Source organism: Arachis ipaensis, chromosome B5 (assembly GCF_059453495.1).
Source record: "Arachis ipaensis isolate K30076 ecotype BB chromosome B5, ASM5945349v1, whole genome shotgun sequence".
In the NCBI taxonomy this organism is placed as follows: Eukaryota; Viridiplantae; Streptophyta; class Magnoliopsida; order Fabales; family Fabaceae; genus Arachis; species Arachis ipaensis.
Genome location: NC_142440.1, coordinates 154,007,673 through 154,026,028, shown reverse-complemented (window position 1 = coordinate 154,026,028; position 18,356 = coordinate 154,007,673). Strand labels below are relative to the sequence as shown.

The 18,356-nt window shown below is 41.0% G+C and overlaps 1 protein-coding gene across 1 annotated transcript; it reads right to left on the bottom strand.

Annotated features, from left to right (window-relative positions):
• Window positions 1–7,272: 7,272 nt before the first annotated feature.
• Window positions 7,273–8,263, bottom strand: LOC148566282 (uncharacterized). The gene has a single exon (XM_088486352.1). The coding sequence runs from the start codon at window positions 8,254–8,256 to the stop codon at window positions 7,273–7,275; it is 984 nt and encodes a 327-aa protein (XP_088342478.1). The 5' UTR covers window positions 8,257–8,263.
• Between the last annotated feature and the right edge of the window lie 10,093 nt (window positions 8,264–18,356).

The window sequence follows — 18,356 nt, the reverse complement described above, 5'->3', positions numbered from 1 at the left end:
ATTTGAAAAAACTCATCTTGTATAGCTTAATTCAATTCATTGTGTAACGGACTAAGGGATAAAAAAACTCATTAATTCACATTGTCAAAATATGTACAGAAAACATGATTAATGAAAGATCTATTTCGTTGTTATTTTTGTTTTTAATTGTTAATGAATATGATAGATAAATAATAAAATAATAACTTAGAAAATAGAGAAAGATTTTATAACTAAATAATATATAAAAAATTAATTTATAATTAAATTTAAATAAAAATTATTTGACAATTATTAAAAAATTTTAAAAATATATTTTAAACTCTGTGTGATTTAGTAAGAAGAGAAGAGAGAAAGAGCGACGTCATTGTGACATTATATAGTGTTTGACAGTGAATGTGTCTGTCTAATATATAGATGCGGTGACACACGTTTATCTTTTTTTTAAAGGACACGATAATACACAGTTACACATAATAGACTTATATTTTGTGTCTCCTTAAAATATTTTGCATATCTAGTCCCTTTCTCTTTCTATAAGAAAGAAGACATCACTAATTCACCACTATCATTCATTGGAGAAGACGCAGTCGTTTTTATAACTTTTATTTTTATTTTTATTTTTATTTTTAATTTTTTAAAGTGCCAATCTTAAAAAGAGAGTGACAAACTAAAGTGAAAACAGTGAATATGATCTTACTGTGATATGGTATTGATAATTGTTCATACCCTGGCCCAATAAATAGGACCCAGGATCCAAGCAAAGAAGCCCAACCCAAAGGGGTTGGCCCTCCTCCAGTACCGGCCTTCATCCCCAGAAGTCGGTACTGAACACGACCTACTCCAAAGAAGTCGGATACGAGGGTTAGCTGGCAGATAACACTCATTCGAATGAGTAACCGCCCCTAGAAACTCTCTAACCACTTCATAGAGCCATATCTTAACCTCCCTAAGATATGGGAACGGTTATCCACCTAAAAAGGTGGCACTACTTCAGCGGTGGTTATTGGTTCACCACTATAAATACCCTGACATCCCTCAGGTATCACTAAGTCCCAATACATTCTCAACTTGCTCACACTCTTGCTAACTTAGGCATTGGAGTGTCATTGCAGGTACCACCCCCCATTCTTCACACGCACAAGTCGGACGGAGGAACACCGAGTTTCATGTGCCCTCGATAGCCGCCTCCCTCACGTGTTTGGGCCAACCAACGTCATCCGGCCCACATATCTCTGGTTACCCACCGTAACATTGGCGCCGTTGCCGGGGACCCGAGAGATTGACCAGTGATGGCGGAAAGATCCCCTGAAGAAGGTCATGTGGAGACAGATTCTGATCAAGAGAATTTGAACACTGGAAACAATGAAGCAGATCAGAACCTCCACCAGGAAGCTAATGATCAAAATAAGGAAGGTACTTCCGGAATCAAAAATCCGAAGGTAAACTCCTCGGAGGGGCGCGAGTCAGAAAAAGAAGGACCCCCTCTCGCTAGTGAGCTTATGGGGCTAATTCATAGCCGCCTCGAGCAGATAGAGCAGGAGCGGGAACGACAAAGGGAAGCTGAAAAGAACCTAAAAGAGGAGATGGAGCGACGAAAAGAGTTAGAAAGAAAACTCTTAAAGTTAGAATCCTCCCTCAAGGGTCGGAATTTCCAAGGCGATAGAGAAGATTCTCCCTTAGGAGAGAAAGATCCGTTTAGCGAGGACATAATGAGGGCAAAAGTTCCGAGAAACTTTAGAAGCCCCGATATGGACCTCTACGATGGAACCACCGATCCAAAGCATCATCTGAGCAACTTTAAAAGTCGGATGTATCTGACCGACGCTTCAGACGCTACGCGATGCAAAGCTTTCCCGACAACCTTGTCCAAAGCAGCGATGAAGTGGTTCGACAGTCTCCCTCCGAGGTCAATTACCAGTTTTGAAGACCTCTCAAGAAAATTCTTAATGAGGTTCTCCATCCAGAAGGACAAAGTAAAACATGCACCAAGCCTCCTGGGAATAAAACAGGAGGTCGGGGAGTCCTTACGGGCCTATATGGAAAGATTCAACAAAGCATGTTTGGAGATTCAAGACCTGCCCACCGAAGCGGTCATCATGGGGCTAGTCAATGGTCTTAGAGAAGGTCCCTTCTCACAGTCCATATCAAAAAGACACCCCGCCTCTTTAAATGATGTACAGGAAAGAGCTGAAAAGTACATCAATATGGAAGAAAACGCTAGGCTAAGAGACCCGAGTTTGCGAATCGGGCCCCCTCCCTCAACGAAAGAAAGGGAGAGGGAAGCGAAGAAGAAGGAAGAGCTCGGCCTTGATAGGCCAAGAAAATATCACTCTTATACTCCATTGAAAGTTCCTGTAGTGGACGTATACAGAGAAATTTGCAATACTGAAAGGCTGCCTCCCCCCAGACCCATCAAGAATAAAAAAGGGGGGAGCCGCAGTGATTACTGCGAGTACCATAAGATATATGGACACTCCACAAACGACTGTTACGACCTTAAAAATGTGATAGAAAAGCTAGCCAGAGAAGGTCGGCTTGACAGATATCTCATAGAAAGGTCGGACGGTCATGGAAAAAGAAAGCGAGAAGATACGGATAGAAGAGATCCACCACCACAAACTCCGGAGAGACATATCCATATGATCTCAGGAGGATTTGCGGGAGGGGGACTCACAAAATCCTCCCGAAAAAGACATCTCAAGAGAGTCTACCAGGTCGAAGAGGGGTCCCCCGATCTTCCGACCATTTCATTCACAAAGGAAGACGGGCGAGGAGTAATCCCTGGGCACGATGACCCAGTGGTAATTACCATGATCCTGGCAAATGCCCATCTACACAGAACCCTAGTAGACCAAGGAAGCTCAGCAGACATCCTCTTTAAGCCCGCTTTCGACAAACTAGGTTTAGATGAGAAAGAGTTAAGAGCCTACCCCGACACCTTATACGGATTAGGTGACACGCCGATAAAGCCACTAGGATTTTTACCCCTCCACACCACCTTTGGAAAGGGGGAAAAATCAAAGACTCTGAGTATAGACTTCATAGTCATCGATGTGGGGTCGGCTTATAATGCTTTAATCGGCAGGGCTACCCTTAATCGACTTGGAGTGGTGGTATCGACGCCCCACCTATGCATGAAGTTCCCGACCTCGTCGGGAATAGCAACGGTGAGGGGAGATCAGAAGCTGGCAAGGAAGTGCTACAATGAAAGCCTAAACCTGAGAGGAAAAGGCAGAGAAGTCCACACAATAGAACTCGGGGGAGCAAGGGTTAAAGAAGAGCTACGACCACAGCCCGGGGGAAAAACTGAGGAAATTCAGGTCGGCGAAGAGGAAGGAAAAAACACTCACATAGGAGCCAACCTAGGGGAAACCCTAAGACAAGGGTTGACTAGGCTCCTAAGAGATAACTCCGATCTCTTCGCCTGGAAGGCCTCCGACATGCCTGGGATAGATCCCGAGCTCATGTCTCACAAGCTCTCGGTCTACTCAGGGTCTCGACCTGTACAACAAAGAAGACGCAAGCTCGGCCCAGAGCGAGCCCTAGTAGTAGAAGAGCAAGTGCAGGCGCTCCTAGAAGCCGGCTTCATCAGAGAAATCAAATACCCAACATGGCTAGCCAATGTAGTGCTAGTCAAAAAACAAAATGGTAAATGGAGAATGTGCGTCGACTACACCGACTTAAATAAGGCATGTCCCAAGGACCCCTATCCACTACCAAGCATTGACGCCCTAGTGGACTCTAGCTCGGGGTATCAATACCTGTCATTCATGGACGCCTACTCAGGGTATAACCAAATCCCGATGTACGAACCAGACCAGGAAAAAACGTCATTCATCACGCCTAGAACCAACTATTGCTACGTGGTCATGCCATTTGGATTGAAAAATGCAGGGGCCACATATCAGAGGCTGATGAATAAGGTGTTTGCCCCCCACTTAGGGAGCTTAATGGAAGCGTATGTCGACGATATGCTGGTAAAAACCAAGGAAGAAGTCGACCTCCTATCCGACCTCTCACAAGTCTTTGATACCATAAGGTTGCACGGGATGAGACTAAACCCTGCAAAGTGCGCCTTCGCAGTGGAGGCAGGAAAATTTCTAGGATTCATGCTAACACAAAGAGGGATCGAAGCCAATCCCGACAAGTGTAGAGCTATCCTAGAGATGAAAAGCCCGACTTGTTTGAGAGAAGTCCAACAGCTGAATGGCCGACTAGCAGCTCTCTCCAGATTTTTGGCAGGATCAGCATTAAGATCCCTTCCACTGTTCTCCCTACTAAAAAAGGGGCACCAGTTTGAGTGGACCCCCGAATGCGAGGAGGCGTTCCAGGAGTTCAAAAAGTTTTTGAGCCAACCTCCTATCTTGACCCGACCTATAGCCGGAAAAGACCTCATCCTATACCTCTCCGTGGCAGACAGGGCTGTCTCAGCAGCCTTGATAAGAGAAGAGGAGGTCAGGCAACACCCGATCTACTTCATCAGTAAAGTTCTACAGGGCCCTGAGCTAAGGTACCACAAATTAGAAAAGTTTGCCTACTCCTTAGTAATAGCCTCTCGAAGGCTACGGCCTTACTTTCAGGCTCACACAATAAGAGTTCGCACGAACCAACCCATGAAGCAGATCCTCCAAAAGACGGATATTGCAGGAAGAATGGTACAATGGGCAATAGAGCTCTCCGAGTTCGACTTAAAGTATGAAACTCGGACGGCGATTAAAGCCCAGTGCCTCGCCGACTTCGTTGCTGAATATGCAGGGGATCAAGAGGACAGATCGACTACCTGGGAACTCTACGTGGATGGATCCTCCAATAAAACAGGAAGCGGCGCAGGCATAATATTGGTAGATGAAAGGGGAACCCAGATAGAAGTTTCCCTCAAGTTCGAATTCCCAGCTTCAAATAATCAGGCAGAATACGAAGCCTTGATCGCAGGATTGAAGCTGGCTGAAGAAGTCGGTGCTACGAAAGTGATGGTATACAGCGACTCCCAAGTGGTGACCTCTCAAATAAGTGGGGAATACCAGGCAAAAGACCCAACTATGAAAAGGTACTTGGAGAAAGCCTCGGGGCTCCTAGGGCGCTTTGCAGAAACCGAGGTGAAGCACATAACTCGGGATCTAAACAGCAGAGCAGACGCCCTATCCAAGCTAGCAAGTACCAAGCCAGGAGGAAATAACAGAAGCTTGATTCAAGAAACCCTCCAGGAACCTTCAGTGGTAAAAACGGAAGACACACTAGAAGTCTTTGAAGTGGTCGGATTAAACCTCGGATGGATGAACCCCTTAGTCGAATACCTAAAATTCGACATCCTCCCTAAGGAGGAAAAAGAAGCCCAGAAAATCCGAAGGGAAGCACAACATTATACTTTGGTGAAAAATGTTCTCTACAGAAGGGGGATATCAACACCATTGTTAAAGTGTGTACCGACCTTAAAAACCACCGAGGTGTTGGAGGAGGTACATAGCGGAATCTGCGGGAACCATCTCGGAGCCAGGTCATTGGCCAGGAAAGTGATCCGAGCTGGATTTTACTGGCCAACCTTACAGAAAGATGCCACAGAATTTGTGAAAAAGTGCCAGCCATGCCAAATGCATGCAAATTTCCACGTGGCTCCCCCAGAAGAGCTCATTAGTATCACTTCTCCATGGCCTTTTGCAAAATGGGGAATGGATTTGTTAGGTCCTTTTCCCCAGGCGCCAGGACAAGTTAAATACCTAATAGTGGGAATAGATTACTTCACAAAGTGGATAGAAGCAGAACCACTGGCCACCATCACTGCACAGAGAAGTCGGAGGTTCCTCTACAAAAATATAATCACAAGGTATGGGATACCTTATTCCATTACCACAGATAACGGAACCCAGTTCACCGACTCCACCTTTAGAAGCCTGGTAGCCAGTATGAAAATTAAACACCAGTTCACCTCGGTGGAACACCCACAAGCCAATGGGCAAGCCGAAGCAGCCAACAAAGTCATTCTGGCAGGGCTGAAGAAAAGGTTACAAGACGCGAAAGGGGCTTGGGCTGAAGAGCTCCAACAAGTACTATGGGCTTACAGAACAACTCCCCAATCCGCCACTGGAGAAACACCCTTCCGACTAGTCTATGGCGTAGAAGCCATGATCCCAATAGAGGTCAATGAGCAAATCCCAAGAGTGATTTTCCACGATGAGATCAGGAATATACAGGGACATAAAGAAGAGCTCGACTTGCTCCCTGAAGTCCGAGAAGAAGCTCAGATAAGAGAAGCAGCATTGAAACAAAGGATGACTACAAGGTACAACAAAAAAGTCATTCGAAGGAGTTTCACCCCCAGATGACTTAGTCTTAATCAGAAACGACATTGGGGTCAACAAATCTGGGGAGGGAAAGCTCTCCGCCAATTGGAAAGGACCATACAAAATCAAGGAGGTCTTAGGAAAAGGCTATTATAAGGTGACCGACTTAGGCGGCACCGAGTTACCAAGGTCATGGCATGCTTGTAATATGAAAAGGTACTACAGTTAAAAGCAAACCCTACTCCCTGATGTACTCTTTTCCCAGCTTCATGATTTTTTCCCAGAATCAAAGGGTTTTTTCTGAAGAAGGGTTTTTAACGAGGCATCACAGTAGGGGCTAAGGGAAATAAATTAGCAAAAGCCCTTAGTAGCAATAAGGTACCTCCTCAATTAATAAAGAACTCTTTCATTTTAAATATCTCTTTCAAAATTCCCTTTTAAATTTTCTTTCTATGAAACGCGCCGATTTAAGCTCGACAAAACGTAAAAATCCCATGAACCGACCTAGATGGTCGTCAGGATAAAACGACGAGGTACAAGTCGGTGTAAAGAGGCTATAGAAGTCGATCATGATAAACTCGGGATCAGTCCGACTCACAGGGCGGAATGCAAAACCGAGTAAAATTAAAATGAATCGCAAAAGTAGCCTAAGTCACGAAGAACTCAATAAAACAAAATTGAGTACTAGGAATAACAAAAGAGATAAGGAAAAACTAAGAAAAAGGCTGCCTTGAGAATCAAGGAAATTCAGAAAAGCAAGCAAGTCCCAAAGAAAAGGTTTTCTCCACAAAAGATCAAAGAGTCAAATGAACCACGAAAAGCATGCGCGCATAAGGTAACTCAAAACCCTTATCCAAAAAGGGCATTTATTTAACGCTAAATTAAACCCCTATTAAGAAAGGGGCATTACTGTTTCGTTTACGGCCTCAAAAGGCCAAAAAATTGTTCAAAACACCAAATATAAAGAGTTTAAAAAAGAGGGGCCCACAAGCCGGGCCCCGATAGCCAAAAATCACTTTTTTAGATCACCACCAGCAAGGTCAGGGGGAACTCCAGGAGCAGGAGTTGAAGAGGAAATCGGAGGAACGGTAGAAGAACTCGGAGCGTCCTTAGAGCGAGGAGGGGACTCTACGATCCTCTGCCCCCGAGTCTTTAAATCAGACTCAGATTCCACTATGGGGGCAGGAGGATCCACGATGGCACCATCAATAACAACCTTATCAGGGTCCAAAGGAGAAAGGTCCAAGTCAGGAGCAATAACCCCGACCTGTTCCTTGAAAATCCTCCAGGCCTCATCAGCACCATCCGCAATAGAATCCTCCAACTCGGTGTAGGCCTTCCGAGCGTTCAGTAAGTCGTTCTTTATAGACACAAGATCAGCAAATAAACTATTGTAGCTGGCTTGCGCTGCCTTCCTCAACTCCACCTCCATGTTGCATTGGGCTTGCAATTTCTGCCCCTTCTCTCGGAGGCTATTCCTCTCCCCCTCCAGTTTGGCGACTTTCCCCTCCAACTCCTTCTCATGCTCCTGATATATATGAAGCCTACCCTCCAGCTCCTCGACCCTCGAGGTCGTCCCTAAAGAGCTGATGGGAGTCTTCTCAAATATATCCAAGAGTTTGCCACAAACCCCCGCCGTCTTGAGACTCTCCTCAACCACAGTAGTGAGGTAGTGCCGAACAGAAACATCATCCATACTCATACGAGCATGAGGATAGATGTTCTTTCGGACGAACGCAAGAGCGTCCGCCTCACCAGAAGCGCCAGACTCTAAGGTCTTGCGCTTCTTTGGCTCTGGTTCGGGAGTAGGTCGGACGGAAGGGGGTGGCAGAGAGGAAGCAGAGGAAGAAATTACAATAGGCTGAGAAGGAGTCCCAACGTTCCGAGGAGGAGGAGGAGGAGAGACAACCATCCTAACACCTCCAGACCTGGCTCGAGACTTTGCCTTGGCTTCCTGAACCCTCTGGTAAGACTCTTGAGCGTTTTTCTTTGCCATCTCTACAAAAAACAAATTGGTAGCCAAAATCAGACAAAGTCGGTAAAAGAAATTACAAGTCGGAAACAAGCAAGAAACACAAAAAGCTACCTAATTGTGACTGGACAAAGGTCGGCGACCCCTGGAGAAATTTTTTAGTATCCAAGTATGGGGCCCTCCCCCACGCTTCTCGGAGGAACCCCACAATGGTTGCTTCTACCTCAGTTAAGTCATCCAGACCATATTTCTCGCAAGGGGAGGCCTCCAGCCAATATAAAGGAAATCGGGGATAAGAATGATCATCCAGGAAAAAGGGGTGGTGACCCTCTACAGCTTGCACTTTGAAAAAGTAGTTCTTGAAGTCATGAAAGGACTCGTCAAAAAGGGTAAAAAGTCTCCGACCTTGTATGGCTCGGAACGACACCCACTGTTGTTTATTGTTTAGCCCACTGAAGGGTTTTGTCATATGGAAAAGATGGAAGAAAATCTTTAAAAAAGTCGGGAACTCTAAAGCCTGGCTGACAAATTGATAAATTTTCAAAAAACCCCAAGAGTTGGGGTGAAGCTGGGTGGGAGCGACTCGACAGTGACGCAAAACAGATATCTCAAAATTCGAAAAAGGAAGAAAAACACCCAAACGGGTGATCATGCACTCATACATAAAGAAAAAATGAGGGGCCGCCTCATCGACTCTTCCAAAACAAACCCGGTCTTCAGGACCCGGGACTACCAATTCGTATTTTGGTTCGTCATCCTCAGAAGTACAAATTCTGTGATGAGTGCGAAGGTTGGTAATGAACTCAGAATCGACTGAGGGCTCCTCCCCTAAGACCGTGACATCAACCCAGTGAGAGAGAGCATCTACAGAAGCCATTTCTTTTTATAAAAAAGGGGGGTAACAAACCTACAAGAGGAAAAGAAATGTCACCAACAAGGTCTCTAAAGGGAGGAGGATGCGAAACTAAAGTCTACAAATCAAATTTATCTACAAAGGCATATTAAAGAACTAACCTTTATCCGGAAATAAGGGTTGGAAGCAAAAGCCTTCGAAGACGCAAGAACGCAGCACGAACGAAGGCAAGGAAAATTTGAAAGATCGCAGAAACGAAACAACGAAAGAGAGGGAAAATATTTATAAGAACGTTAGGGGCATAACGGTAAAATCGGGGCAATCATTAATGAAGATGCACCGTTACCAAGGCTATTAAATCCCTACGCACACCCCTAACGGACACGACGCTTGATTGGACATAACTGTCAGAACCAAAAGGTCACGAAAAATCACGTCGGTTCTCAAACCATCACGTCGGTCCTCTCACAAATCGGCTACGACCCCGAGTTGAATACTCGAACCCAACTCTTAAAAATAAATTGGGCTCGAGTAGGGGCACTGTTCATACCCTGACCCAATAAATAGGACCCAGGATCCAAGCAAAGAAGCCCAACCCAAAGGGGTTGGCCCTCCCCCAGTACCGGCCTTCATCCCCAGAAGTCGGTACTGAACACGACCTACTCCAAAGAAGTCGGATACGAGGGTTAGCTGGCAGATAACACTCATTCGAATGAGTAACCGCCCCTAGAAACTCTCTAACCACTTCATAGAGCCATATCTTAACCTCCCTAAGATATGGGAACGGTTATCCACCTAAAAAGGTGGCACTACTTCAGCGGTGGTTATTGGTTCACCACTATAAATACCCTGACATCCCTCAGGTATCACTAAGTCCCAATACATTCTCAACTTGCTCACACTCTTGCTAACTTAGGCATTGGAGTGTCATTGCAGGTACCACCCCCCATTCTTCACACGCACAAGTCGGACGGAGGAACACCGAGTTTCATGTGCCCTCGATAGCCGCCTCCCTCACGTGTTTGGGCCAACCAACGTCATCCGGCCCACATATCTCTGGTTACCCACCGTAACAATAATAAAAAGAGAAGAATAATATTGACATTTTAGTATAATTGTAGTTTGTGTATGTATTGTGTTGTGTATTATTTATCAAATAAACCAAAAAATTGTGTATTATTATATCTATGTTTATTTATGTATTTATGTCTCTATCTTATTTTTTTTCACCTATTAACCAAACAAAGTCTTATGTATTGCATGCATGCGACACAATCTAGCTAGAGTGATTTTGATCCGCATAGGAGAACTTTTTTTTTTTTGACGGGTAAAAGTAGCAATATCATTCATGAATAGGTCCCAGGCGTTCCAACGAGGCCAGATTACAGATATTTTGGGGTGCTTCTTCCATCCACACTATGTTTGGAGTGGTAAGAGCCATATTTGCTAATTTATGAGCTATCCTATTACCATTTCTCTTAACATGTGAAAATTCTACTGATCTAAAACTAGGAATTAGATGCAAAACAGTCAACAATAAAAGTACTGAAATAATTGTTTTGAGTTTTTTTTTTCTCTAAGATTTTGTATGACCTCAATGTTATCACTCTCCACAATAATATCAAAAAAACAACATTCTCGGGCTCTTTCTAAGCCCATCAAACATGCTAAAGCCTCAGCCTCATGTGAATTAACAGATAAATTTACTTTCCACGTGCCAGCCATGAGTATGGTTCCTTCTGAGTCTCTTGCCACGACTCCTATTCCCACTGTCTCCTCATCAATGGATGATGCATCCACATTAATTTTCAGCTTGTGGGTTGGTGGTCTTCTCCAAAATTCTGCACTTTGTGAACCTGGCGGAGGTGGGTGAATTCCATCCTCAATTGTTGTGAGAGCTTTTTGGTACTCTTTGAAATTCTTCATGGCTCTGTCTGCTACTTCCATGGGTGATCTATCTAGTTTTTCATGGAGGACTTCGTTTCGTGCAACCCAAAGGTGGAGAATGCTCGTGCATAAAAGACCCTACGAATCCCTGTCCAACTTATCCAACAATTCTTCAATCCACTTTTTAATGTTCAATTCAGGGGAATCTGAGGTACGAATTCCCAATTGGCTATGAAACCAGAAACAACGGGCAAATTCACACTCTTTGAGTAGGTGATGTTTTGTTTCCTCCTTTTTCCAGCACCTTGGGCACAGCGCTATGCAATTCACTCCTCTCTTTTGCAGGTTGAGGCGAGTTGGAAGTGAATTGTTCAACACTCTCCAAACACAGTTTATTGCTCTGGGGTGGGCTCTGGCTTTCCACAATCTCCCCCATCTTGGTTCATTCGGGTCTGGGAGGGGTTCGCTTCTGTTTTGGAGATTCTTTTCTTGCATAATGCGATGGTATGCATCTTTAACTCTGAATTCTCCATTTCTTGTGAATTTCCAGTAAAATTCATCTTGTTGATTTGTGATTGGTAGTGAAATTGTTAGGATTTGTTGAGTTTCGAACTCCAAAAAATTTTCTCTGATTAGCCTGGCGTTCCATCTATTTCTGTTTTCATCCATAAGGTCTCTCACAACTGCATTTCCTCCTAAAGAGTTAATAGGACTCCAGATCTTGAAACCATTCTGATTTGGGAGCCAAGGAGAGCCCCAAATTTTGACTGTTCTACCCGATCAAATTTTCCAAATTCCACCCATTTGTAGCACTCCTTTGGCATTCCAAATACTTCTCCAAGTATAACTTGGTGAGAAGCCTACTGTGGATTCCAGAAAATCTGTTCTTGGGTAGTATCTGGCTTTTATGAGTCTAGCGGCTAGGGAATCTGGTTTTTTCATAAGTCTCCATCCCTGTTTGGCTCGCAGTGCCGAGTTAAATCCTTCAAAATTCCAGAATCCCAAACTCCCATCCTTCTTGTTTTGGCAGAGCTTGTCCCATTTGACCCAATACATTTTCCTCTCTCCATTCTTACTTCCCCAGTAGAATTTTCTGATCATTGCATCTATGTGTTGGCACAGTCCTTTTGGAATTTGGAAACATCCCATGATGTAGGTGGGTATTGCTTGGACTACTGCTTTAATCAGAGTTTCTTTTTCCGTTCTAGATAAGTACCTTTCTTTCCAACCTTTGAGCTTCTTCCAAATTCTCTCCTGGATGAAATCGAAAACCTCTTTTTTGGATCTTCCTACAAAAGTAGGTAGACCCAAGTATTTAGAGTGTTGCTCTACTGCCTTTATCCCTAACCAATCTTGTATAAGCGTCTGTCTGATAGTTGGTACGTTTCGGTTGAAAGAGATTTATGATTTATCAAGTTTGATCCTTTGACCCAAGGTTGCCTGATATTGGACCAGAACTTCTTTGATTGATTGGATGTCTTGATCTGTAGCTCTTGAAAAGAGGATGCTATCATCTACGAAGAAAATGTGATTTATCTGTTGTCACGGCCCAAAATGAACCATGACCGGCGCTCAGGGAAACAGTTTCCTAGCAAGCCTATCAAACTCAAATATAAATCAAATAAGAAAGTTATAAATATTTTAAAGAAATTTACAGTTTCTAAAACGAATAATTTCATATTTTTAATAAAAGGTAAAACAATTAGATATGGATGGATCCTGCTTGTGATATATGGAGCATATGACGTCTAAGAACTCAACAAAAATGAAGTACCAATTGCAGATCATTACTCTTGAATAGAAGGCTCACACATTCAAGTATTTGTTCCTGAAAATTATTTTTAGAAAAACGGAATGAATTTTGCAACCCAGTGACCAGACAATACATCTATAATCGACATGAGACCATATATAAACATTATATCAAAAATAATTTTAATTAGAAAATAATAATTCATAATAATAAGTGAATCAATAAGGGAGTTCTCATACAGAAATCAAATCAAAAGTCCACACTTAGGCGGCTCCACCTCTATGGGTAGCCATTTCCTCTAGTGTGTCCGTACGGAATAACAGATCTAACGTGTGGCCTACACGTTAGGCTAGCAACGCCCCTGCTAGCTGAGGTCTGAGCCAGATGCATCTAGGTTAACGTCATAACCGCCGTTAACTACGGTTTTCTAATACGAGCCTCCCAAACCAATTCAAAACATATAATTTCGAACACAACAAATCTTTGATCTTACAAATATATAAGGTATCGAATCAAATCAAATCAGATAATATTTTTTTTCATCCAAATCATATTCAATCATATTTTCTCAATCTTAAGGCATTTCAAAATATTTCACAATTCCAAAACAAGTGAGTACCAACAAAATTTCAATACTTCAAAAATACATATTCGAATAAAATCAAGTACTTTAAAACAATATAAAACTTTTTCAACATACATATAATCTCATAAAAATATATAGTCTCATGTGCATATTAAAATGAGTTTAACAAGGATAAGCATTTAGTTCTAATAAATCAATTAGTAAAACTAATTTTAAAATCATTTGATAATAATCTTTATAAGTATAACTAAGTTCAAACACCATATATCCAAATAATTATAGACATAAAGCCAAACAATTATAAATGTAAAGCCTACTCACAACTTGGTCCCAGGAGACCGAAGAAACTGAAACCGGAGTGGCAAATTAAAAGGGTGAAGATGGTTGGAATAGAATGGATCGAAAGGACGTAGAATCTAGACCGAGGCAGTAGCAACAACTCCAACTAATCCCGCAGCAACAACTTTGTAATAGTCACAGCTATAGCGGCTGAAATAGAATGGAAACAAGGTAGCATAAATGGAATAGTAGCAGAGCAAAAGTGGAAACGATGCAAGTTTAAGGAAAAGACCTAAACCAAAACAAAGGCACTATTCGGCGGCGTTTTTCCAGAAACCACAACGGTGATGGCAACCTTAGCTCCGATAAGATGCTTAAACCGGAAGCATAGGACCAGCAACGGCGCCAGCAAGGAATGGCTCTGACGGCGGCCGCAGCTCGAATGTGACCTCCTTCCCCAGCAACGGCAGCAGCAGCGGCAACACACCACCGTTACCCCTCTTCCCGGCGACGAGTTCTGTTATATTCTCCTTCCCCTTTCGCGAAGTCTCTCCCTTCTCTCTCCTCGTGCTCTCCTCAGTGACGGCGACTTGGCATGGCGGCTGTTGAGGCTCAGCGGCGATGGAGACAAGGCGCGGCAGCTGTAGCAGTTTGACGGTAGCGAAGCAGAACAGCGGCAGTCCTTCTTCCTCGTCTCTTCTCTCGCGCTCGTCCCCTCTCTCAGAGGCATCTCACTCAGTTCTGGCCTCTGATGGCGATGCGACGGCGGCGAGCTGGACGTGGCTGGCGGCGACGCGACGGGACACGAAGGGCGAGCTCCAGGCCAGCGATGACGAGGCACGGCTCTCTCTCTCCTCGCATGGTGGCTCGGCGTGGACAGCTCTCTCCTTCCTCCTCCCTTCTCTTCTCACGGTCTCCCCTCTTCTCTCTTTCCCTTTTCTTTCTTTCTTTCTTTTTCCTTCAAGTCTGTGTGTGTGCTGTGAGGAAGAGGGTGTGAGGGGAGTGAGTGTGTGTGCGGTAGTGAGAGGTGAGTGTGTTAGAAGAGGGTTAGGGTTTGGTTTGAAAAAAAAGAGGAACAAGGGGTATTGTAGGGATTTTACATTCTACCCTCCTTATAGAAATTTTCGTCCTCGAAAATTGATATAATCTTCAAAACTTTACATGATTTTAGCACTTTACCGAACATGAGAAATGAGCATAACGAGGTGCAAAAGTTACAAGATAGGATCCTGATAAAACGATGTCATTGGCCTTTCCCTACCCTCGTTCCCTTGACAACTCAGATATACATAACCCTCTTCACGTCGTTCGTCAATCTTTTCTAAATACAATCTTGGTTCTGTAGTACATATCCATGGTAGCAACCAGTCTTATGTCAAGTGTTCGAATTTCAACTTTCTGAACTTCCGCATCAGTAGCTGTGTCCTAAAGAACTAACGTATCGCTTGCTATATCTGAGAATCGCACGTGATGTTGAAACAAACACGAGTATGTTTAAAAAGATTCTAAACTTAGGTAGAAAAGAGCAAACATCACAGATGGTGTTCGCAAGAATTCGGGGAGATGCGTAAGATCGCAACTAAACAAGGATATACAAAAACGGTGAAGCATGCCAAAAAGAGAATCAATCGCATCTTAGTAAGGAAATTTGAATCAAGAACTTTGATAGAACAATAAAAGAAAAGATGGTGTATGAAGTCAAAATAAGTTTATGTTGGATCAAAGAAGTACGAAGTTCACAAGAGATGGCCACTAAAATCAACAGTAATATTCACAAAGATTTAAGAGAATGACTAGAAACACAATTAAATAACACACAATCTTTTAGAATTAAAGAAGAGGAAGAACATACAAAGCCTAAAAATTTTATAATATTTATCGAGCAAAATAAGAACACTAGGACAAATGAAGTTAAAGAAAACAATAAGCAACAGCACTATAGGTAAGGAAAGCTAAACAGCAACAAACATACAACGTAAATAAAATACCCATAACAATTATAAATCCAAATCCTAAGCAACAAGACAAAGACAATAACAGAGAGACAAAGCAAAACAACAAATAGAAGATTTGACCGCACCTTTTAGAAAGATAATGGTACAATTATGAAAATTAAAAACAGTAATTGTCACAAAAATTAACATCCTCATTTTCTCTTATCTAGAATTCTTTGACAAAGGCCATTTGAAATAATTATTGCCATAACCTTGAATATTAAGTATACTAGAATAAAATTTAATAGCTTTTGACTATAAATAAAAGACAAATAACATAAATCATAATGAGAAAATGCAAGCAATCATCTCATTATTCCCAAGGCCAAAATTCACCTATAATCATATAGCTAAACTTAGTATGAAGTTACAAATAAATTCACATATAAAATAATAATAATAATAAAACTAAAATTTAAAGTATTGGCAATTAACACACTAGGATCAATTATAATAACTACTTTCTTCTTTTTATTTTTTTGGTTTAAATCTCCAATTATGAATTTGCTCTTAACATAATCAAAGCACATAGCAAAAGAATTTCAGAAAATTAGTATGAAATTAGATTTCTTGTAAAGATAAAACACCAAAAGAAGAAAAAAAAAAAAAATCATGTTCATAAATATATATACTTTATCTTTTTTTTTTTTGGATAAATAGAGAACACACATGCAAGTATAACTATAGTTATAGAAAAAGTTGACTATTTTTTTTTTGTGAAAAGGAGAACAACAACTATAAACTATAAATTACCAATTGTAAACAAGTCATTATGCATACACTGATGCACATTTTATATAGACAAATATCTATATCTGCTTTGCAGCAGTTTTCAACCGATATTAATGGCTCCTAAAATTTTAATAGGCATAAGAATTAATAAAATGAAAATAGGAGCATATAATCATCAATGGTTGGAGGAAGATGTGAAATCCTTGTAAAAGAAATTTCTCAAAAGAAAAAGGAAAGGAAAAGCTTAAAGTAATGGTGAGGTTTTATGTATAAAATACATTCTGATAGAAATCAAAACGCCAAATGCTGAAATACTTTAACAACTTCGCAAAGAGTCAAGAATTATAATAATTAAATACTTAAATGAGTGCAAAGCAAGAAAACAGAGCTTCCATAATTGTGACAAAGAAGCTAATGATTAAGATGTAAAGCAAGAAAATATTCAAGTAAATACTCCATAATACTAATAATAAAATTAGCAATAACTTCGTTACAAGAGAAAAGACTTTCAAATTACTAATCATTCAATAAAAAAAAAATCCTAACTTGTTGAAAAATTTACCAAAATAGTCTCTATATATTATGATTGTCCTAATAAAATCTCAAGTTGTTTTGAATATTGATTCCCACTTATAAATTTAAAAGCAACAAAGTTCACAAAAAATCCTATATTATCACATTAAAATAAATAATATATTTTCAATCCTAGTGAAAATTTAATTTAAAGTATCATTGTATAGCTCAAGTAAGTACATAATTTTACTTACACTATTTTATTCCACAAACCCAACCAAATGTAATTCATGAAACATCAAGTTTCGTTGAGAAATCAAATAATTTTAAAACTAGGGTTATTAAGGGGTACATAATAAGAAAGCATGGTTTATAATAATTAGTTGAATATAATAAAGAAAAAAAATTCGTATAAGTAATTTATTTTGCTTTAAGAAATTAGATATCTAGTCTTTTTTATCAAAAATTGTCAACAATTCTTTTCAATCTCTAAGATCTACTTCCAAATATCACAAAGGCACTACAGATCAAGAAAATCAATCTCCCTAAACCTCTGAGAATAAGAACAATAGTTGAAAATAAGGAAATTTTCAGAAAAGCAAGGGTTAAGAAAATTCTCAGGTTTCAGATTATACTCAAAAGCAAAGTTCATCTTATAATCACCAACCAAAGGGCAAGCGTTCACAATCTTTCTCTCAACTTATCAAGCAGGAAATGGTTCCGTGACAAAAAGTCATATTCAGCAACAAAGAACCATAATGGAAACAGATCATCAATTAGAAAAATAAAACTAAACTTCTAGATCGAAAAAGCTAACTTATCACCCAAATAATTCACTACACTTAAGCAAAGAAAATCAACAATCGAACAAACAACGATAACACTCTATTCATATGTTGCATCACATAGTCCTTCTTGAGCAACTAAATAGCTGTTTTCAAAATTATTGATTTGAAAAAAAAGAATCAAAAGCTAATCAAAATTATGTTAGCTTCAAAAATCATCAACATAAGAAGGAAAATCTCAATATCGCTTATCAAATCCAGAACAAAGCATCTCGATCAGAAACTCAGCAAATTCATGCAATCCACAAATCCAAATACAATTCTATAAGGAAATCAGATTGTAATTCACAACAAACATAAATCAAATCTTTTAAGTAACTCATGAACTATTGACATTAGGATTCATAGAGAACAACCCAAAGACGAAGAAGATTAAAGCACCCATTCACAAAATCGGAAAAAATTAGAACTAGCTAGGAGAGAAATCGCGAACCAGAACCAAAACTTAAACCCTTGCAAAAACACATTCGAGAAAATCTACCAAAGGATATGTCAAGATTGGGTACAAAAGGACAAGAGTAGTAAGAAGCGGAGAGGACGCATGCTCTCAATAATCAGAAGACAGCAATGACATAGAGGACAAGAAGACATTCCTATAGGCCTTTGATAGTGCCACAATTTGTACAAATAGGCGCGCTTCTATTTATACAATTGTGATCCTTTCATAGGACACTTGCTCCAT